A 23,652-nucleotide genomic window follows, 5' to 3' on the forward strand; every position below is an offset into this window, starting at 1 on the left:
GTGGCGCTGTGGCTCAAGTGGTAGAGCGCTAGCCTTGAGCTGAAGAGCTGAGGGACAGCGCCCAGGCCCAGAGTTCAGGCCCCATGACCGGACCCCCCCCAAAAAAAAGAGAGAGAGAGAGCAAAGATTAGAGCAGAAATTGATAAAAATAGAGACCTTAAAAATTATATATTAGTCAATAAAACAAAAAGCTGGTTCTTTGAAAAAGAAATCAATAAAATTGACAGACCACCAGTGAGATTGACAAAGAAAAGAAGAGAAGGCATTCAAAAACACAGAAAACATTACAAAAAAATTACAAAAAAATCCAAGAAATCCAAATTATTATAAAGGATTACTTTCAAAACCTATACTCAAAAAAGAAGGAAAAACTAGCAGAAATGGACACATTTTTAGAGACATACAAATTGCCTAAACTGAACCAAGAAGATATAAACCGTTTAACCAGACCAATAATACACAACAAGATTGAGGAAGTAATCAGAAGTCTTCCAGTAAGGAAAAACCCAGGCCCAGACAGATTCACAGCTGAATTTTATAAGACCTTTAAAGATGAACTATACCAATACTCCTCAAACTTTTCCACGAGATAGAAACAGAAGGACCAATTCCAAACTTATTCTATGAAGCCAATATCATACTTATCCTGAAACCAGGTAAGAATCTAACAATAAAAGAGAACTACAAATCACTTTCTCTGATGAACACAGACACAAAGCTCTTCAATAAAATTCTAGCCACAAGAAACATATCAATAAATCATATATTATGACCAAGTAGATTGTAGATAAAATCAATATTATGAAAATGTCCAGACTAACAAAAATGATGCACAAATTCAATGCAATCCCCATCAAAATCCCAATGACATTCTTTACTTAGAGAAAACAATCCAAAAATTCATATGGAACAACAAAAGATCTAGAATAGGCAAAGCAATTATAAGCAAGAAAAACCCAAAAAACAGAAAACATGTGGTGCTATCACAATACCAGACCTCAAGCCCTACTACAGAGCTGTAAACAAAAACAGCTTGGTATTGGCACAAAAAATAGACCTGAAGATCAGTGGAACAGATTAGAAAACCCAGAAACAGAACCATACATTTACAGTTATATGATACTTGATAAGGGAACCAAAGACATATACATAAGGATAGCCTCTTTAATAGTTGGTGTTGAGAAAACTTGGCATCCATATGCAGAAAACTAAAAGTGGATCCCTATTTATCACCATGCACTAATATCAAGTCAAAGTTGATCAGCCTTCAACGTCAGACCTGAAACTTTGAAATTACTGCAAGAGAGTAGGAGAAACATTAGAACTTGTAGGTATAAGTGGAAACTCCTTGACAAGAGTCCAAGGGGCACAACAGATAAGAGAGACTTGACCAGTGGGACTACATCAAAATAAAAAAGTTTCTGCACAGCTAAGGACATAGTTACTAAAATAGAAAGACAATCAACAGAATGGGAGATCTTTACCAACAATTCATCAGACACAGGCCTAATATACAATATATAAAGAGTCTTCACCAGTGGGACTACATCAGAATAAAAAGTTTCTGTACAGCTAAGAGGACATATTTATGAAACTAGAAAGACAATCAACAGAATGGGAGACCTTTACTAGCAATTCATCAGACATAGGCCTAATATCCAATATATAAGAAGTTCAAGAAACCTAATCCCTCCCAGACCTAATAAACCAATCACTAAATGGTCAAGATTGCTAAGGAGAAACTTCTCAGAATAGATAAGAATAGCAAAGAAACACATGAGGAAATGCTCATCACCCTTGGCCATAAAGAAAATGCAAATCAAAACAATTCCGAGAGTCCATCTCACCCTAGTTAAATTGGCCAACATTGTGAATTAAAACAACAACAAACATTGGCAGGGACCCCTACTGCACTGATGGTGGGAACATAAACTAGTATAACTATTCTGGACAGCAGGTCCTCAAAAAACTAAACACAGATCTTCCCTACAACCTGACAATACCACTCCAGGGCACCTACCCAGAACATCATGAGCCAGGATATGATCAAGACACCTGTACATCCATGTTCACTGCTGCACCATTCACAATAGCCAAGATATAGAAACAGCCCAGATGCCCCACAATAGAAGAGTGGATCCAAAAAATTGTGGTACCTATACACAATGAAACTTTATATATCCATTCGAAAGAATAAAATTAGCAAGAATAAAATAATGTCATTCACAGGGAAATGGATGGAACTAGAACAAATCATGTTAAATGAAGTAAGCCAATCTCAAAAAGACAAACAGTGCATGTTCCCTCCGATATGCATAAATTAGGTCTAAAATACACTGGAACAAGACAAATTATACAGGATTCAAGATATTCACACACAGTGAGACCAAAAGAGGATATTTTTAGGGGAGAAACACAGGGTGTAATGCCCAAGTGCCTCTTCATAGTTGTATAAAATAATATATATAAATAAACTCTAAGATATGCAAACAAAGTAGCTCTCTTTTTAATTTTTAATTTTTGATTTTTTGATTGTTTTATGATTCTTCTTTTCCTTATGCATGGTGTATTCAAGTGTATAGCTTCAGAAGGGTTAGGGGGAGCACTCAAGGGAAGGAAAGTGGAAAAGTGCAGCAGTAAAGCTCACTGGACACTGATGAAAGTGAACTATACAACTCATGGGCGGAGACAGGAGGGAGGGACTGGGAGAGAGGGAGGGAAGAAAACACTGTAAAAAGGAAATGGACTCATTACCTGACTCATGTCATTGTAATCTCTGTACAATTTTTTTGGGGGGTCCGGTCATGGGGCCTGAACTCTGGGCCTGGGAGCTGTCCCTCAGTTCTTCACCTCAAGGCTAGCACTCTACCACTTGAGCCACAGTGCCACTTCTGGCTTTTTTCTTTTTGCTTATGTGGCTGAGGAATTGAACCCAGGGCCTCATGCATGCAAGGCAAGCACTCTACCACTGAGCCACCTTCCCAGCTCCTGTAATAATTTTTTTTAAGTTTATAATGTATCCCAAACTCTGTGTCAGTGTTTTGTAATGATACATCTTCTGGGAATGGAATGTTTCACACTTTGTTTCACTGCAATCTAATTTACCAAGGTTGCAAAAGAAGGGGGGAAAGGGATTTTCATGTTCTATTTTGTATATTTTATGTATGTCTTTCAATTGTGCCACTCCTGTAAATAGACATTGGATGTTTGCTTTCAACTGGAAAATGAATACATATTTATCAGGAGAGAGTTTAACATACCACACTGATTATTATTTCCAAGGATCATCAAAGCCTGGCCCCAGTGGAGCCCCTGGATGGCCAGGCTTAAAAGGAAGTAAAGGGAAGACAGGACCCCCGGGAAAGGACATGGTGGGGCTTCCCGGGTCTCCAGGCTGTCCTGGGACACCAGGGCCCCCAGGATCACCAGGACCTCCAGGACCTCCAGGTAAGTGTACATAACCACACCTAGTGAGTGACCTGTGGAAATGAGGGGAAATAAACAACTCATGCTGGTCATCGGTCTGTGTGGGCTTTGCTGAGGTATCTTTCCAGTGATCTTCCATTCTAGAACTCTCTGGGGAAAGAACTGGGGTGGAATGATGACTTTGCAAATGCCACCCTGGCAGAAGGCAGAGCAGGAAGGCAGCGTGGACAAGGGGAGAGTCATGGGGAAGGGCAGGTGGATATCAAGTTGGCCTTGGCCACATACCAGCTTCTACAGCCCATCTTTAAGAACGTGTCCCAGGAAAATCTATCCTGGGAAAGAGAGAGACAGGAATTTATCTACCAGCAACTATTTTCCCAAGAAACAAAAACTTGTCCCACAGGACAGAACTAACCACAGCCCTTGTCCCCAACACACACACACACACACACACACACACACACACACACACTTCTAAATGTGTTTGCCTGGTCACTAGCGCATCCCAGATCTTGACAGAAGAAGGTCTCTGGGCAGGAGACCATAGCTGTGCGATGCTCTGAAGGATCTGAGTGCTCACTCCTAGGTTCTCACAGCGACTCCTTGCCTTTGCCTTTTCCTGCTTAGTTTAGTATGTAGTGTTGACTCAGTTACAACCAGTCCTTGAGAAGATCTCAATCACTTTGGTATCTTACTTGCCTTTCCTGGAAGGTTCTGAGATCCTGTGTTTCATATTCCATCTTCCAAAGAGACTTGTTGGTGGATCGATTTTCAAAGAGGAAGAAATATTTGCTATGTGTGGGGAATGTGTTTATAAGCCTAGAAAATCCAAAAGAAAAACTCTTAGTATCGATTACTATCTGATCAGTGGGGGGTGGGGGGAGTCCTTTAGCACAATATTAATTTTGAGAAACGATCCCATTAGTGAAAAGAGATATCCAGGAACAAATCTGACAAGTGGTGTGGACCATGTGAAAAACAAAGCAAAACTGAATTTCATTCCTATTATGTCAAAAAATGCAACACTTTCAAGCCTTCTGGGTCTCTCTCTGGAAGTAGATTTAGTGTTGGCTTCTTACAGAGAGCCAGGCTAGTATGTGGAGCGTGTGTAGCAAGTAAAGGCTTAAGGCTGGTATCTGTACCCCAGAGCTGCAGTGTTCCTTTACTCAGGAGCCTGCACCTACTGTGTGCTCTCTGTCTAGAGCCTGTGTCCCACCTTCCCTTTCCCAAGTGACAGCTGTCTGTCCTTTGACTTCCAGATTTCAAATTCAGTTCCTACAGAAGGCTTTCACAGCACCTGGGCTCATCCCTGGCTCTAGAATGTTTCCCCTCACCTGTACATATCACTTCCTCCCACACACAGTCAAAGCTCTCAGAGGTCAGAGACTGGGTCTGATTTCCTATTTCAAGCCCATTATTTACTATGAGAGCTGCAACATTGTAGGCTTCATGTTATATTTGTTGAATTCAATGTGAAATGGTTACGAAGATGTGTTAAGTACATGCAATCATATAAGTGGATGAGTTTATATCTAAATTTACATTAAGAATTAAACTGGTGTCAGTACTCTTTAGAGATGATTAGCCAAGTATGGGTTTTGTTCTGTTATTGTTACTGTTGTTGGGCTCATTGTCAGTAGTGATGGTGGTAATGGTAGTGGTGTGTATGTGTGTGTGTGTGTAGCTCAGCTTGGAGCCCCATGGCCTTTTTTATTCTAGATAAATCTTCTATTACTGAACTGTATACCCCAGCCATTCAAAGACAAGTTCATTAAAAGACAAGTTCACTAAACCAAACATGTCTTTTGTAGTCAAGGAAACTTAATATGACACATAATTTTCTTTATCAACTTGTTCTGAATTTTGGGAAGTTACAGCTATTATTTATTACCAGGTTGTTTCACTGCCTTTAACCTACTTGTGATATACAAGACCAAAACTTAGTTCAGAAAATATACTGTCCCATTTTGAGAGAGTAGGCTATCCAGCACATCATAGTAGTTGTGAAAGATGGTGAACAGCTTCCTTAACAGCTGCCTTAAGGCTAGCAAAGTATGTTATAGGAGAAAACCAACGACCTGTGTCAGAACCCATTGTTCAGTCAATATCTATTTAGTATCTAATAAGCATGGGGAGATAAAATGTATCACGATAGATGTGCATAATGAGATTTTGACCCTTTGCTTGAAAATGGTAACAGAATAGTCTTGGAATGACAGGAAATAAGATACCATGGGTTAATTTTGTGACAAAAATGACATACAACCTCAGTATCAAAAAAAAAAAAGTACATTTGAAGGCAGACATGGTGGTACACAGCTATAATATAATTCCAAAACTCAGGAAGCTGAGGCACGAGGATTTGGGGTAGGAGGCCAGCTGGGATACTGCCTCAAAATGGATAAAATTAAATGCAGCTATGTGATGCAAACAGAAGGGCTGGCTAACATCCATCAGAACTTTCCATTGTAGACAATACATTTCTAAAGATTCATCCTCCTATACCAAAAGGCGGGAAATGTATATAGCACTTACACATTGCTAACTGATACGAACACCACTGAAGAATTACCTGTATGTCTTTTTATAGGTGATGTCATTTTTCGCAAAGGTCCACCTGGTGACCGTGGACCGCCAGGCCATCCGGGGTCCCCCGGCACCCCAGGAGTCGATGGCCCCAAAGGTTTGTTCGGTCTGTAGTGTTAAAGAATCCCATCATCAGAGCCAATGATCTTCTCCCACTGAGACTGCTGTGAGCCCAAACAGCAGCTTATCAGGGATGGCTTTGTTACCAAAGAATTAGCTAAAACCATTCATTTGTTGTTCAGCACTCTGCATTGATGACTATCCCTAGAAGGTGAGTTTTATCCTGTATGCAAGGAGAAAGATTAGAAATAGTAACTGTTTTGTGCTAGATTCTTAGAATTTCTTCTCAGAAGAACTGTAAAGGTCAGAACAAAAAAAAGTAAGCAGATACAATGCATGGGCTTTTAATTAAGGTATACAATGTCCTATACAATTTTTCACTACATTAAAAAAAGTCTTTGTGCAATAGATCACTGAAGACATAGATAATGAGTCCTGTTGTAGAGTTGGTGTAAGTTATCACTAATGCAATGTCTCTCTCCTGTTGTAGGAGAAGCAGGCCTTGTGTGCACACAGTGTTCTTATATCCCAGGGCCCCCTGGTCTTCCAGGATTGCCAGGGTTTGATGGTCTCAAAGGCATCCCAGGTATGTCCAAAATGTGTGCCTATGTGTGTTTTTGTAAGGCATACACCCTGGGAAAGTTGCTAAAGGCATTAGATTGCTAGAGAACCTAGTTTGCCCCACAAACGGATGACTTATGTCTGAGTCTGGCTTATTTCACTTAACATGAAGATCTCTACTTGTATTCATCCTCCTACAAATGGCAGGATTTCATTTTTCTTGGCCGATTAACATTCCACAGTATATGTATACCACATTTTCATTATCTTTTCATTTGTTGGTGAGTCTATAGCTTGACTATTTTGAGTAGTGCCAGAATACTCATGTGTATGCAAGTATTTCTAATGTATGCCAATTTACATGCCTTCAGGTAGATGCCCATGTGTGGTGTACCAGGATCAAATGATGGTTCTATTTTTAGTTTTTTTTTTTGAGGAACCTCCATTCTGACTTACACACTTATAGAATGCATTAATTTACACTCCCACTAACACATATGCTGGAAATGTGAATTTCCCTTCATCCTCATATTTGTTGTTTGTTTTTTTCCCTTTCTTCTCTTATTGCATTGTATATTTTACAATAGAAGTTGTCATTCTGTCCTCCTTTTTTTTAAAAAAATGCCCTAATTTCTTCACACCTTGAGTGCCCCTGGCCACATAGACTTGGGGAATCATAGTTACTAATGCATTATTTTTCAGGAGGACAAGGTCCAGCTGGTGCTAAAGGAAGCCCAGGGTCCCCAGGGAGTGCAGGTCCGCCAGGATTTCCGGTAAGATTTCAGGATCATTCAAGTTTTCATTTCAATTTGGAAAAACAGAACATGCTGGACCTATGGGTGCACAACACATAGGTTATCCATTTGTGTAGCAGATTCTAGGTACTTTTTAATTGATAAGGGAAGACACTTGTGGAATGAATGAATGCATGAATGAATGGATTTATAAATAAAGTTCAATGGTATCAGAGATGGACAGCAGATCAGTTGCTGCATGGGTTCCCTGAAGACAGGCCCAGGGATTAACTGCAGATGGTTTAGGGGGATTACAGGAACAAGTTGGAAACATTTTAATGCTTTTTATAATAATTTTGTAAGTTTACTAAATGTCATTGAGTTCTATGTTTACAAAGGATACATTCAATAGCATGTAAATTATATTTCAACAAGGCAGTTACAATGATCGATCGTGAACAATTATATATAGCATTAATTAATTATGTTGATGGTTATAATAAAAGTCTTACTTGTAGATTTAAATTGTTATTCAGAGATGCATGTTCACATTTGCCATCACTCAAATCTAATTGAAATGATTATTGTTGTATCATACTGAATTATACTGTTTCATTGTGTTTAGTTGTATTATTGTCTGTATTATACTGAATTATAGGGCCTAACAGAATATTTTTACATTTTGAGCAGTTCACAACAAAGTAAAACAAACAGAAAGCTTGAAATTATATTTGGGAAGCAAAGAAAATGTGTGTTTAAAAAAAAGTCCATGTTCATTAAAATTGAAAAGTTTTTGTTGACACTGTTTTTAAGATGAACACAAAGGCAACTAACAAAGCACAGGGCAAATGCATTTTTGTACCACCCTAGGGATTTCCAGGTGCCCTGGGTGCTCCAGGATTTAAAGGAGAAAAAGGTGAAACACCTCAGCCTCAGGGGCAAATGGGTGTCCCTGGGGAGCCTGGGCCCAGAGGACCACCAGGAAGAAAGGGCTTGGATGGAACTCCTGGATCTCCAGGATTAAAAGGATCACCAGGACCTAAGGGCGACCCGGTTGGTATTTAGCAGTTTTTCACAAGTTATCCACCCTATGGCTAAGAAATCCATAGTTAAGATATAAGCTGATTTACTCCCCAAAAGTGGTTGGCAGCTCGGTGCTGGTGGCTCTCCCCTGTAATACTAGCTAACTCAGGAGACTGAGATTTGAGGATTGCAGATCAAAGCCAGCCCTGGCAGGAAATTCCAAGAGACTTTTACTTCCAATAAACCAGCAAAAAACAAACAAACATAAAAGCCAGAAGTGGAGCCGTCACTCAGGTGATAGAGCACTAGCCTTGAGCAAAAGAGATCAGGGACAGCTCCCAAACCTTGTGCTCAAGCCCTAGAATTGTGTGTACGCACGCGTGCATTAAAGTTCTACCTTGATAATACTCTGTCTTGTATACAAATTATATGTTTGTATTTATATCAATGAAGTATAAAGAAGTTTAGAAAATGACTAATAGGAGAAAATTTTAGTAAGTATTTCTGGGGAAGTGTTCATTATTTTAAGTGAAAAATGTACGGAAAGCCTCATTCAGGAATATGGTAGTAAACAAAGAGAGATAGTGGTTTTTGTTTGTTGTTTTGTTTTGTTGCACTAGAGCTAGAGCCCAGGGACTTGCTCAGACTAGGCAAGTGCTCTACCACTGAGTTACACCCCCAGCCCCAGAGCCAGCATTCTGTCATTTAAAATATCTCAAGTTAGGGCTGGGAAGGTGGCTCAGTGGTAGATCATTAAGATATTCAAGTGGGACTCAAGATCGTTTCAAGTGCAGAAAACCCACTCTTATTTTAATATTAGTTCCCATCAAATGCTTCTTCCTTCAAGCTGGTATTTACATGTGGGGTGTGATTAATTAATTTGTGGTAAGGAGACATGAGAATGAAGCACAACACAAATACCTTCTATTGTCACAGGCCCTGAGTGGAGAGAAGGGGGATCGCGGTCTTCCAGGGAATCCTGGGTCCCCTGGGCCTCCAGGGCCTGAAGGACCAGCAGGACCACCTGGCTGTGGACCCCAGGGAGAGCCAGGTCCAAAAGGCACCCAAGGAGTTCCTGGAGCCCCAGGACTGCCTGGAAAAGCCGGTTGGTTAGTTTTCTTTCCAGTCCTGTTTTCCTAAGGAATGGGTTGATGGCTCTCAGAACTAAAGAAGCTTCTTCAAAGCAAATGAATATATATTATATATTACATATATTATATTACATATATACTATGTATATATAAACTTGTTTCTAACATGTAGAATCCACAGTCAGACTGGGGAAAAGAAAATCCATGTTCCCTGATTACTTGGTAATTTTGTTGAAATTTCCTAGGACCATTTGTATCCATTACTGATGTTTATTAAATGAATCGCTCCTAACGGTGGAGTAGCAGTCAATGAGGAGAAGAATAAACCAAGCAACAGGTCATACATAGCAGCTTTTTCTAGGCCTCAAGGCCCAACAATGTTAGGGCACATTTGTTTTGTTTAATTTGAAACTCAATAAACAGGTTACAAACAAAACCTCAAACTACTGAAGACCAATGAAGAAAAAAGTTGTCTGGTAACAGTTTCAAGTTCACCGACCTCCTGGAATCCCCAGGGGCTGAAGACACAGTTCTGCATTCTGTGTTGTGGCTGATGAGTACCATATGGTACCAAGAGTTCGAAACACATACTACCACTGTGGTCCTGGTTACTCCTTGTATCTGTTTTTCTTTTGTTTCTTTTCTGTGTCTTTCGGTCTTTCTGTTAATGTTTGTTTGCTAGCAAGCACTCTGTCACTTGAACCACTCCACCAGCCCATTTTGGGGGTTGGCTATACTCTAGTCAAGTTAGTCTTGTAAATGCTTTTTTTCTTTCTTTTCTGTTCTCTTAGTCTGGGATGTCCTTGAAGCTCAACTCTTCAAACTCCACTTCCCAAGTAGCTTAAAATTCTGGGCTTGAGCCACCATGCCCAGTTGTTTGTCTTCCTTCTTGAGACACGGTCTTAGTAGCCCAGGCTGGCTTCAAACTCACAATTATCTTGCCTCATTCAGCTGAATGCTGTGATTACGGCCATGCCACCTTAATGACATTCAAATCATTTTATAATGTCTCCATTTGTAGCAAGTGTATTCACACACATGTCTGTACTCATTGAATACATCATTTCTGTCCACACATTTATAAAGTTTACTCTGTGTGTGTGTGTGTGTGTGTGTGTGTGTATTTATCACTCTTCATTATTTTAATGGAGACTATTATTGGAGGGGGGTGTTTGGATGCTGTTGTTCTAATCCAGGCATTAGCAAGCCCATAGACTAAATCCAACCCATCATCGGTCTTTGGGTGGTTCACAAACTAAGAATGGTTTTACACTTTCAAATGACTGAAAAAAAAATAATACTATTTTCCTGCTACATTAAAACACGGTGATTCATGCCTGCAGTCCTAGCACTTGGGAAGTAGAAGCCGCAGGATCAGCCAGCCTTAGATTTGAAGACCTTGTCTCAGAAACAGGATATAAGGGTGGTGAATGCCTGTAATCTCAGCTACTTGGGAGGTGGAAATTAGGAGGATCATACCTGTCAGGCCAGTCAGGATAAAATGTTAACAAGACCCTATCTCAACAAAACAAGTTGGACAGTATAGAACACACTTGTGGGTCCAGCTGCCTAAGAGGTGGAGAGAATTACATGGTAGTTAGAGGCTGGCCCCAGCCAAAACATGTCTGAAAGAAGCTGAAAAATAACTAAAGCAAAATCAAAGAGGAGAGCTAGGAGGACGGCTCAAGCAGTATAACACCTGCTGGTAAGTGCAAGGCCCTGAGTTCAATCTCCAGTACTTCCAAAAAAAAGAAGAAAAGAGAAGAGAAAAAAAAGAAAAGGAAGAGAAACCAAAAAGTCAACCTAGTTCCTCAGTAAGTAAATATTCCCAGGATTCACCAACGTAATACCATATTATCAACTTTTTGTAAAAGGACGCCATTCAACAGGTTTGTGGAGCTACTCATGAGAAATACTGCCTAGACAATAGCAGAGTCTTACAAGCATCTGTTGATTGAATAAGAATGTTTTCATGGGCTGGTCATACTTTAGCAATTTTTGAGTTCTGTGGAGGCAGAAATTATTATTCTGATTTCCTTTAGGATGTGTATAAATGTATACACATCCCTATCATCCATGACAAGCTTCACTCTGCACCCAACCTCACTGTGACAAATGTTCTTCAGGTCCTAAGGGAGAACCCAGTGTTTCACTCCCAGTCCCAGGCCCCCCAGGACCTCCAGGGCCCCCTGGCCGTGTGGGCCCCCGAGGCCCCCCTGGTAAGTCCCCTTGATTCCAAGTCTGGGATGTGATAACAGGTAAGGCAGTCATATGTCCCTTTGGATTTAGTGACTGTTATACATGGAAGACATGTTATCATAGGATAGCTCAAGTGAGACTCTTATGGTCAACTCTCCTGAGAAAATATTGCCCACATTATAATAAAAAAAATACCATTTCTTGGCTCCAAAGTAAAGACCACAGGGCAGAAACTTTCAGATAAGCAAACAGACCAGACTTGTTACCTTTAAGGCTATGCAAATTATTCCTGCTTGTCCTTCTTATATAAAAGTTCCAAAGGAGAGCTGATATACTTACTTAAAAGGAGTTCTGAGCTAGGCACAGTTGCTTATGCCTAGGATTATAGGCATTATAGGATTATAGGATTATAACCCAGGGGTGGAGATCAGGAGGATAACAGTCAAGACCAACCTGAGCATAAAGTGTGGACCTTATCTCAAAAATACCCAAAGCAAGAAGGGCTAGAAGTATGACTCAAGTGGCAGAGCACTTGTCTAGCCAAGTATGAAACCTTGAGCATAAACTCCAGGGCCACAAAAAGAAAGAAATAAAAGGAACAGTCTTCATAACTTTGAGGGTAAGGAGAAAAAAAATCAATGTTTATCAGTGGTTAATAAGGTATTTTTCATAGCACCTTTATTTGCAACTTGATTTCCCTCTCATTTTCTCTAAAAGTTAATTTTGTTTACACAGGTAAACACAGAGCTCCCAATATCTAGAACAAAATTTATTTTCCCATTAGCTAGTGTTGGACAGGAAAGATTGGTGTTATTATTGGTAAAATTATTTCTTAATTTCCCAAAAGGGCAGAGATGATACATTAGAACTTAGAACATTAGAACTTAGATATTTTCTTTTAAAAGACAGATGAAGGCAAATTGCTAGTGTGTGTGTGTGTGTGTGTGTGTGTGTGTGTGTGTGTGTGTATCTGTCTGTCTGTCTGTCTGTCTGTTTCAGGTCTCCCTGGCTCCATGGGAAGATGTGATCCTGGTCTCCCTGGACCTGAAGGGGAACCAGGAATCCCAGGAATCGGACTTCCTGGACCTCCAGGACCAAAAGGTAAATATTAAGTGAGAAGAAAGAATTCACAGTGATTAATTCAATCTCAAGGTCATTATACTTTTGTAAATGCATAGAAAAACTAGGGGAAGAATGCTGGACTTGCGGTTCAATGGTAGACCCCTGCCTAGCAATTAGAAGGTCAAGTTCCAAACTCTAGCACCATCCAAAAATAAATGGAGCCAGGCACCGGTGGCCTACGCCTGTAATCCTAACTACTCAGCAGTCTGACATCTGAGGATCACAGTTCAAAGCCAGCCAGGGTAGGAAAAGTCTGTGAGACTTATCTCCAATAAACCACCAGAAAACCGGAAGTGGTTCTGTGGTTCAAGTGGTAGCTTGCCTTGAGCTGAAGAGCTGAGGGACAGCGCCAGGCCCAGAGTTCAAGCCCCACTACTAACAAAAGAGAGAGAGAGAGAAAGAGAGAGAGAAAGAGAGAGAGGGAGAGAGAGAAGAAAGAAAGCACAAAAGGAAATGATAAAAGAGAAAAGGAAATGGAGGGAAATTCACCAAAATGAGGATGGATAGTAATCCTTCTTGCTTGTTGGACTACAACTAAACTTTTCTTCACTTCTACACTCTTTCATTTACACATTTCTTCACTTCACATAATTCTTTCTTAATAAGAAATGAGTTCCAGGCCCAAAGTTCAAGCCCCATGATCGACAAAAAAAAAAAAAAAAAAAAGAAATCATACCCAGAGCTGAAGATAGCGCCTAGTTGTAGATAGTATGCTTAGCACACTCAAGCCCTAGATTCAATCTTTAACACACTTCCTACAGACATCACATGGTTGATTTTTCTTTACACATCCAAATAAATTACAAAAGTTATTTTCCTTTTAGAAAAGATCTTTCTCATCAAAGTGGAAATACTTCAAAATTCCAGATGGTGAAACTGAGTAATTACCTAAGGCTCCTCTCTGACAAATATACCAAAGAAAGTACTATCTAAAATGATATATGAAGAAGTGAAGCTGTGGTTCAAAGTGGTCGCACGCTAGCCTTGTGTGAAAGAGCTCAGGGACAGCACCCAGGCCCTGAGTTCAAGCCCCACAACCCACCAAAGAAAATGACATATAAGGAGGTTTGGTCCTTAGATTCTCAAAGAGAACTGTAGGTTTTATAACAATTTCATGCTTGTCTAAATATAAAGATATAATCCCCTTTGGATATTGTATGGTTTGGTATGAATATGTCATTAATGTGTACATCTATTCTGCCCAAATATTAGAGTATTTATCTATTTTAATTTATAAGGATTTCTAATAAACAACATAAATCACATTTCTCATGTGATCCTAAGAATGGCTTAGGCTCCAGTGTCATAGTTTCCTAGTGATCTGTGAAGTAATGGAGTCCAGCCCATATTCCTATCTAGTCTTTCCCAGATCCTGAATTAGTAAGTTGCAGCAGAGTTTTGCAGCTCTATGTGTTCACTTTGTGGACAATGATGGCAAAGTACAGGATGTGGAACTAGCTGAGGAGTTTACAATGTCCCAGTGACCTAATGAGGAATCTCTGAACTGCTTGTGAATCCAGATTTGATGCGATCGGAGGAACACAGTCATCCTTTGAATACAGTTTCACTTTGGCTCTTAGTGAGAACCATAGATCATAGAAAATGTGTGTGACTCCTTCCTCAATTCTCCTATGCATAAAAGAAGTTTAACTCATTACATACAGGATGCTACAGAGCATTCAGACTTCATTCTCTTGGTTAACCTTGTGGGAAAGGCCTCCTGAGGTACTGAAAAAGATTGCTAGGTATTTGGGGCATGCCCACACGGATAGATGCATAAAATTCCATTTAGCTACACACTGTGAATGGAATAGACTACAACCACAAACTTGATCAAATGGCCAACCAGTTTCAGTGGTGTGAAGAATTGCTGAATTAAAACTGTAGTGATATTAAGTCATAAAATTAAAAAAGCATGCTGGGCATTGATGGTTCACACCTGTAGTTCTAACTACTCAGGAGGCTGAGATCTGAGGATTGCCATCCGAAGCCAGCCAAGCCAGGCAGGAAAGTCTGTGAAACTCTTATCTCCAATTAACCACTAGAAAACTGGAAGTGGTGCTGTGGCTCAAAGCCTTGAGCATGCTAGCCTTGAACAAAAAGCTGAGGGACAGTGCCCAGGTCCTGAGTTCAAGCCCCATGACCAACATAAAAATAAAATAAAGGGGCTGGGAAGGTGGCTCAGTGGTAGAGTACTTGCCCTGCATGCATGAGGCCCTGGGTTCAATTCCTCCGCACTACATAAGCAGAAAAAGCCAGAAGTGGTGCTGTGGCTCAAGTGGTAGAGTGTTAGCCTTGAGCTGAAGAGCTGAGGGACAGTGCCCAGGCCCAGAGTTCAAGCCCACAATGGACAAAAAATAAAATAAAATAATAAAATGACATTTTTAAAGACTAGGGACCAACAGAATCTGATTTGCCACTGAATTTTTAATTGCTTGTTTATTAGTTGGGTTTCTCATCATTCAAACATTCACAAAACCATCTCTTGCTGGTTGCCATATCAAAGAATTAGACGAAATAAGAGATATTGCTCAGAATCTTTCATTAAAAGTAACCTTCCATTTTCCGTTCGTTTGTTTTTCCCTGTAGGAGATCGAGGCTTGCTAGGAGCTAAAGGACCCCCAGGCTACCCTGGGAAAATGGGAGAGCCTGGGTTTCCCGGAGATCCAGGCTTCCCAGGAGCCAAGGTCTGCAAAAACGACCACTCAGACTGATTTGGGTGAGAGGGAAGGGTAACACAATCACCAGTCAGGAAGCTCCTGCTAGGGACGCCACTCTGGGCTTGGAAAAAACTAGTGGATTATTTGTAAGTGATGAAGATACTATTTTTTCCATATCATCTTCCTTTCTAAAAAGGAAACTAGCTTTATATCTATGTTCCTTTCTCAATGGCATCAGAAACACTGAGTACATAAAAGGAGAGAATTCTAGCTTGGCACCAGTGGCTCACACCTGTAATCCTAGCTACTCAGAAGGCTGAGATCTGAAGATCACAGTTCAAAGGCAGCCTAAGCAGGAACCATGAGACTCTTATCTCCAATTAACCACCAGAAAACCAGAAGTGTCACTGTGGCTGAAGTGGTAGAGCTCTATCCTTTAGATGAAGAGCAGAGGGACAGCGCCCATGCCCAGAGTTCAAGCCCCACAACCAACAACAACAAAAAAAAATTTTTAAAGGAGAGAACTCTAAAAAGAAATGTGGATAGCAATGAGAAAAACCATCCAAAGGAAAGCTCTCCAGATTTCTGTTTACAGTGAATCCCACAGTCTTCTCAAAGCCTGGAGCTCTATACCTTGGAGCATCATTCAGTGTAATTGTATTGCAAAGTCAGAAACTAGAATTCAAAAGGAAAAGCTTTTTATGGTGATGGCTGTGTGTATTTGGGGGGAGGAATTAGATCATCCATAACCAAGGGTTGTTTCCAAGTAAAGAGCCCCACAGACCGGCTGATCTCTCTGAGGGTTTGGAAGCATCCTATGGTAAAACTAATGTCATTTCTGTGCTGCGTGTAGGGGGAACCAGCTCTAGCCAGGCCTGGAGAACCAGGAAAACCAGGTTTTCCAGGAGAAAGAGGCAATTCTGGGGAAAATGGAGAAATTGGACTCCCTGGACTTCCCGGCGTCCCTGGACTTCCAGGAAAAGATGGGCTGGATGGACCTCGAGGTACAATAGCAAGCGTAACTACGTTTGTCCACTGTGAGCTCAGTGGAAATGCAGCATGCTGAATACGTAGATGCTCTAGGGTGAAGAAATCTTAAAGAAAAAAAAGGTTCTAGTTCAATGTATTAGGATCTGCAAAGCCTAATTATTTTCCCATTGAATGTGGCTGCCCTCCTTTTCTTCCTCCTTTTCTTTCCCTTCCACCCTCGTTTCCTTTTTCATGAATGTCCTCTGTTAGAGTCGTAGGAGTAGTACTGAAGTTAGCTGTGCCTTAGGGAGGGGCCATGCTAGCCATATTAGGACCATACTAGGACAACTGAGCATTGTCTTGGACATGCTGTTGCAGGAGATCCGGGGCGGGCCGGACCACCTGGAGAAAAAGGACCCCCAGGAAAGTGCTTAGAGGGTCCCAGGGGCGTTCCAGGCCTTCCCGGCTTAAATGGACTGCAAGGACAGCCAGGTAAGAGGAGAGATTGCAAACCAGGAAGGAGGTGGGAAGGTGAGGTAAGGCTCTGGCTCTGCACTTTGCTATTTAACATGGGAATATCCAACAACAAATCATCTAACAACTAATCATGTCTGCTCAGAGAGCAATACAAGCCTTGTTGTTATGGACTTGTTGTGTATAGCAGCATGCACTTCTGCAGAGGGAGAGGCCAGAGTTCTTATAATGAGTTGGCTTGTATCTTTTATGTAAAGAAATATGAACACTGAAGACAGGATGGATGGATGGATGGATAAAAAGTTACATACATACATAATTATTTACTTACATGCCTAACATCTCAGAGACTGCTTTCAATACCTCCCTAAGAATATTGAACTGATCATTTTTTTCTTAGTAAAATAAAGAAAGAGCTGGGCACCGGTGGCTCACGCCTGTAATCCTAGCTACTCAGGAGGCTGAGATCTGAGGATTGTGGTTCAAAGCCAGCCCGGGCAAGAAAGACCGTGAGACTCCTATCTCCAATAAACTAATAGAAAACCGGAAGTGGCACTGTAGCTCAAGTGATAGAGCGCTTGCCTTGAGCTGAAGAGCTGAAGGACAGCGCCCAAGCCCAGAGTTCAAGCCCCATGACTGACAAAAAATAACAATAAAAATAAAGAAGGTAGCAATTTGACAAGTTAGAAACTAAAATCAGTAAGTTGATTGCTTCATAGGAAACATAAAAGAAAGGGTGATGTGAACTATATGTTCTGGATATGAAACTTATACTATCTTGTCATTCTTCTCAATTAAATCTAATAACTGTTTCTGGGAAAACTTGTCCAGAATTCAGTTAGTATCTGTGGCGTACCGTACTTTAGATGCTCACAACCTCTTGGGCAAACCTTACTGCTTTAGTGGCACTGTGGTTTCATAAAGTATCTGGTGGCTCGGCTCTACAGAAGCTCTTAAGAATTCTGAATTGAAAGATTAAGCCACAGCCATGATGCACTGTTCCAGAACATGCCTGTAGGTACGCTGTTTAATTCATTCCTGCATTTATTTGAATATAGGTCGAAGAGGTGAACCAGGACCAAAGGGAGACCCTGGCATTCCGGGCTTGGATAGGTCAGGAGCCCCGGGAGAACCTGGACCTCCCGGAGTGCCAGGTCACCAGGGGGAGATGGGACCACCAGGTCAGAAAGGACGTCCAGGTGCTCCAGGACCTTCAGGACTCCCAGGTATCCTTTCAATTAAAAAAAAAAAGATCACTGTTATTATACAGGTGATTGCAGTTACACAAGTCAGGTAATGAGTACATTTCTTTTTGGACAACGTCATCGCTTCCCTCACTTTTTTTTTCTTCTTCTCATATCTCCTCCCACATTTCCCCCTTCAGGTAGCCCCTAGAATTACATAACCTTTTGATTCTATGCTTTTCCTTCAGTTAGTATAACTTGTTCCCTCTGAAGTACTTGTAAGGGGTTCAGGGGCACCAGAATGGTAGCGGCAGGGTGACCATATTTCAGTTACCCAGCTAGGGCTTTTTTTTTATTCTGTGTAATACCTTAAATATTATGGTATTATACTTGCTAGTAGTTTGTGGGTAGTTGGTGGGTAGTTTCTGTTCTTGTGATGTCTCTTGTTTTGGAAGCAGTAGGGACATCAGTGGTCTGGTTTTGGTATCAATATTGCTCTTATAAAACAATCTGGAGGGAATGTGGCTTAGTAGTAGAAGGCATCAAGCCCTGGGTTCGATTCCTCAGTACCACGTAAACAGAAAAAGCCAGAAGTGGTTCTGTGGCTCAAGTCATAGAGTTATAGCCTTGAGCAAAAGAAGCTCAAGGACAGTACTCAGGCCCTGAGTTCAAGCTCCAGGGCTGGCAAAAAAAAAAAATCTGGGAGGTGTTTCTTCCTCTTCTGGTTCCTGAGTTTATAAAGACTCTTCACTCCTTACACATTTAGTAGAATCTCCCAGTATGGACGTCTCTTTAAGGACAATCTTCTAAGTGTCAAGCGCTCTTTTCACTTGTTTCTATAACAGATTTTCTTCAGCTTTTCCCCTTCTTTTTATGTCAGCTTTGGTAATCTATGTTTCTTTTGGAAATTATCCATTTTATCTACATCTAACTTGTTGCCACTGAGTTGTTTATAACAGCTTTTCTCATGCTCTTCTTTTCATTTCATGGCTGTTGTACAGTTCATGTATTTAGGGAGGATGTTTTGCTTCTTCATTGAATCTGCTCACTCATGGCTCCTGAAGACTAGAGCCTGGGATAAAAATCTGATTAGCAAATTATCCTTCGGTAATTACTATCATTGAGTTACTCATATATTATGCTAGCCTTGGGGATTCACCAGTAGATAACCGTGCTCCCTTCCTAGTATAGGAGCAATAACAGATATATTTAAACACTAAATCCAACTAGAGACAAGTGAATGAAAAAAACAAACTAAAGAGATACACTAGGAAGCCGTTGGTCAGAAGGTAAGAGGGAATATGCCAGAGCCTCAGTGTACTCAGTTCTCGATGTTTCCACGGCCTTCCCACCAAGGAGATAACAAAAACCATTGACTGACAGACCTCCTAGACATTCAGGGCCATTTTCCTATTTAAGAAACCATTCCTTCAACTCTCAACCAAAGGATAACTTATGTTGGTTTTATGGAATTCCTATTACTTTCTTGACTTGTGTAGGACTCATTTTTCTTCTTCTATACAATATGTGCTGTCTGTGCTCATTTGTTTCCGCAGGTGAAAGAGGCACAGTTGGGATGATGGGCTATCCTGGGACCATCGGCCTTCCTGGGCCTCCTGGGGAGCCAGGCTCACCAGGGCAAAAGGGTAAGGGACAAGTCTTCCCAAACACCAGTCGGTATGGGTATGTCCATTTATTCAGCAGCAGAATAAGTCACATTTCATTCCTGGAGAGGGGTGGGGCAGGGAGGGAAGGTTAGTTCTGAAAGAACACCTTCCATTTTCTGTTTTCTACATTTCTTTTCCTTGTGTGAATGGATCCTATCTTCCCAGGTGAACAGATCCTTTTTTCTCCCTTAGAGAATGGGTTTAGATCACTGCTTTCATGATTGTCTGTTCAGGGAAACTGTCAGTCACTCAGCACTGTTAACTTTTCTGGTTCTATTTTACTGGACACTGTTGATTTCTAAATCTTTATGAACCCCATAGAGAATGAAGGACCTGATGCTGTTACTTCTATCTGTTAGGCAGCCTTGGAATTCCAGGAATGAAAGGCACAAGAGGACCCCCAGGAGCCAAAGGGGAACAAGGAGAAAAAGGAATCCCTGGGCCCTCTCGCATAACCCAGTTAAAGGGGGACAAAGGAGAACCAGGCCTCAAAGGTAAAAAACAAAAACTTTTGGGGATTTACATTCAGAACCTCAGAGCTTGTTCTGGGGCTAAGCAAGCATCCAGGCAAATCCATTTCATCGACAAATGGAGAATCGTGTCTAGTCAACCTGCCCAAAACACAGCAGTTGGAGACTAAGCATCAATACTAATATGTTTCATCACTTTATTTCTAAATTAATTTCATATTTTCATCTTCTGTATTTAAACTGTCAATAACCAAATGTTTAATCTTAACCCTCAAAGCTTCCGTTTGGCTTAGTCTGGGGAAAAAAATGAAACCCATTTTTAAAATTCCACATGCAAGAAACTTCTCTAGTAGAAATGAAAATCTCTGTCTTATACTCTAATCTGTCTGTAATATCAAGATAAATTTTTCTGACTGCTTCCAAAAACTGCTCAAAATCTTTGGAGAATAATGAGCAAAAAAGTTTTCTTGAAAATATAATCCTTCAAAATTGAAATTGTTAGGCATGGATATTAGGAAAATTCAATCCATTCAAATTACTTATAGTTATTTGAGTGGCTTCTTTCTGTGGCTACTTCTGTTATATGAGTAATACAGTTACAACCACTATAAAACCAAGTTTCAATCCAACCTCTTTTGGAGTCCCCTTAATAAAATTTAACCCTAAGAAACTAGAAAATCAGAGTTGTAGGTCAAGATGTTTCCTCTACAGATCAAACTGTCCTATCATGGAAGAAATGGAAGAAAAATATCCTGTGGTTACAAAGACAGATCATGTCTTTGGGAATTTGTGATCCATTTTGAGGAATTGTATTCAACAAATATTGATATTCTTGACACACAGGATTTATAGTCCAACAGAAGTGTGTACAGGGTTCGGCATGATTGCTTACACATGCAATTCCAGCTATACAAGAAGTGTAAGAGGATCAAGGTTAGAGGCCAGCCCCAGCAAAAGCCAGAGACCCTATCTGAAAATAACTGGATAGTGGCTCAGCTGGTAACATGATTACTTGACAAGTGTGAGGCCCCGAGCTCAAAATCTTAACATCAACACACACAAAAACGTACACAGATCATGCTAGAAAGACAAGCAGACCATGCAAAAAAAGACTGAGCAACACTTTTCAGGATTAGAAAAGACTTCCTAAAAGTGATAACTGGTAAATTCAAAAGGGATCCAGTCCAACTAATTTGCCAGTTGAGGCAATGGAAAATCATTGGGGGAAAAAATCAATTTATAGGAAGTACTCCTTTTGCTTAGTGGAAAGCTGAATGCAAAAGCCTTCCATTTCATTCTCATTTAACCTGCTGTAAAGGGGATCAACTAATTCTGGTGATTTTTTAAAAATTTTTATTTATTTTTTATTGTGAAAATACTGTACAGAGGGGTTACAATTAGATGGGCAAGATAATGAGTACATTTCTTATCAAGCATTGTAGCCTCCTCCTTTGTTTCCCCTTCCCAGCCTCCCTCCGCCCCCCCCAATCCTCCCCCCCCTACACCAAAGTTGTAAAGTTCGTTTTCAACATTACAACTTGTACTTCTCATTGTTGCAATGGGTCCACCTGTATCCTTATTTAAACGACTTGTGATATTTTTGTCTGCTTTCATTGTGCAATGAAATGGAAGGCACATTCAGGTAGAACTGATCTAAACTGTGCTACACCATGCTAAACTATGCTAAGCTGAGTTAAACAAGCAAGCAAGTAGCAAGAAAGGAAGAGATGGAGGGAGGGAAGGAAAAAGAGAGGAAGGAAGTTAGGAAGGAAGAGAGGAAAGAAAGGAAGAAGGGAGGGAGGAAGAGAAAAAAGAAAGTGAAGAAAGAGAAAAAGAACAAGAAAGGAAGACATCTCTAATTTTCACGAATTGCCTGCATAGATATTACTTACTAAAACTATTGTACACTATCTGGGGAGGGTTGGAAACATTTTAGAAAAAAATATGAATATGAGGTAAAAAAAAAGGGCTCTTGCAAGCCAAAAGCACAGAAAGAAACATGAGTGGGTGCTAAACACCTTCTATATAGACGAAGTGGTAACTGTCTTAGTTAGATCTTGTGGGCCACATATGGTCCCTGTTGCATATTTTTCTTTGGTTTTGTTTGGGTTTGGTTTGCATAACCTTTAACAATGAAAAATATACCGGCAGCTCTTAAACCATACACAACCAAGCCAGATTTGGCCTGCAGGCTACAGCAAATAAACACACTAAACAATGTGTATTTTTATATTGTGATAAATGATGTAAGTGGAAATAAAAACAAAAACAGAGGAACAAAACACAGCAAGCTTACCTTCTGCTAGTCGCCACTCCTTTGGTATTGCTAGGCTATTTCTTGCCTGGGATTCCACTCATCCATGCTTTCCTCACCCAATTAGCTCTCATTTGGTCTTCAGAAATGAGCTAAACATTAGTTCCCTTTTCCACAAATTCTTTCCAGTAACACATTGTGCCCAACTCCATACAGAATTTATCTCACTGGGTGGTAATTGCTCATTTACTTGGCCATTTCCCCAACTAAACACGAAAAACTTGGGAAAGGGAAAACAATTACTTTTATTTCCAGAACACAGAACAACAAGACCTGTCTATTAATTACAGACACAATCCATATGTCAATGAGCGAATGAGTTTGTGATCAGGAAAATAGCTAAGGGAAAATAAGGATGTGTGAGAAAAGGCACAAAACTAGGCCATGGGTAGTGTGTAGGATGCTGCAGATGATTAAGGAAGCTTGTAGTTTATTTAGTAGGTAAAGGGTATTCAATGAGTATCAAAGGGAAGGAGAATAATATGATCCAAAGCTCATATATATATGTATATGTATATACTCCTATATACATATATACACACATATATACATATATATACATACATACATATATATATATGTATATATATATATGTATGTATATATATCTGCTTGAATGGTGTTCTGGGAGGCTAATGATCTTTCCAGCCATGAAGAACTGTTCAATCCAGCACTGTCACTAATTGACAGTTATTCTAGATACAGCCTTTCACTTAATCCATTACTTACTCAATAATATTTTTTCACTTACCCAATAATAATTTTAACAAATGGGTTGAGAATGTAATTGTTTAGATGACTATCATGTAATGAGAAGAGATAGCATTCCACTTTAGGAAGAAGAGGCATTGAGATCACCACGTCTTAAATGTTATTTTAACATGTAAATTATCATAATTGCTAGTGTAAAGTGAGAGCTACCAGATGACAGATGCTGTGCCAAGGTTTTATACATATTATCTCATTTAATCTTCCTTTTAAAAAATAGCTAATGTCTCCATGATCTTAATAAATTTGTGACATTCTATTACAATAATAGTTCCATGAATGTAAACCTAAATAGGGATGAATCAGATAAAATTCTAACCTGTATTTTTTTATTTTATTATTAT

General features: G+C 40.2%; 1 protein-coding gene across 1 annotated transcript in view; it reads left to right on the forward strand.

The window, feature by feature from the left end:
• Window positions 1–23,652, forward strand: part of Col4a3 (collagen, type IV, alpha 3 (Goodpasture antigen)) — a 143,463-nt gene that overhangs the window by 91,299 nt on the left and 28,512 nt on the right. The window contains exons 23-36 of the mRNA XM_013019908.1: window positions 3,283–3,447; window positions 6,017–6,109; window positions 6,563–6,658; window positions 7,336–7,406; window positions 8,238–8,420; window positions 9,327–9,495; window positions 11,608–11,700; window positions 12,680–12,781; window positions 15,392–15,489; window positions 16,316–16,466; window positions 16,810–16,923; window positions 17,964–18,131; window positions 19,646–19,735; window positions 20,116–20,250. Of these exons, the coding sequence (XP_012875362.1) occupies window positions 3,283–3,447; window positions 6,017–6,109; window positions 6,563–6,658; window positions 7,336–7,406; window positions 8,238–8,420; window positions 9,327–9,495; window positions 11,608–11,700; window positions 12,680–12,781; window positions 15,392–15,489; window positions 16,316–16,466; window positions 16,810–16,923; window positions 17,964–18,131; window positions 19,646–19,735; window positions 20,116–20,250 (1,728 nt within the window). The remainder of the gene's footprint in view (window positions 1–3,282; window positions 3,448–6,016; window positions 6,110–6,562; window positions 6,659–7,335; window positions 7,407–8,237; window positions 8,421–9,326; window positions 9,496–11,607; window positions 11,701–12,679; window positions 12,782–15,391; window positions 15,490–16,315; window positions 16,467–16,809; window positions 16,924–17,963; window positions 18,132–19,645; window positions 19,736–20,115; window positions 20,251–23,652) is intronic.

Source organism: Dipodomys ordii, unplaced genomic scaffold (genome assembly GCF_000151885.1).
Source record: "Dipodomys ordii isolate 6190 unplaced genomic scaffold, Dord_2.0 Scaffold1, whole genome shotgun sequence".
Taxonomy (NCBI): Eukaryota; Metazoa; Chordata; class Mammalia; order Rodentia; family Heteromyidae; genus Dipodomys; species Dipodomys ordii.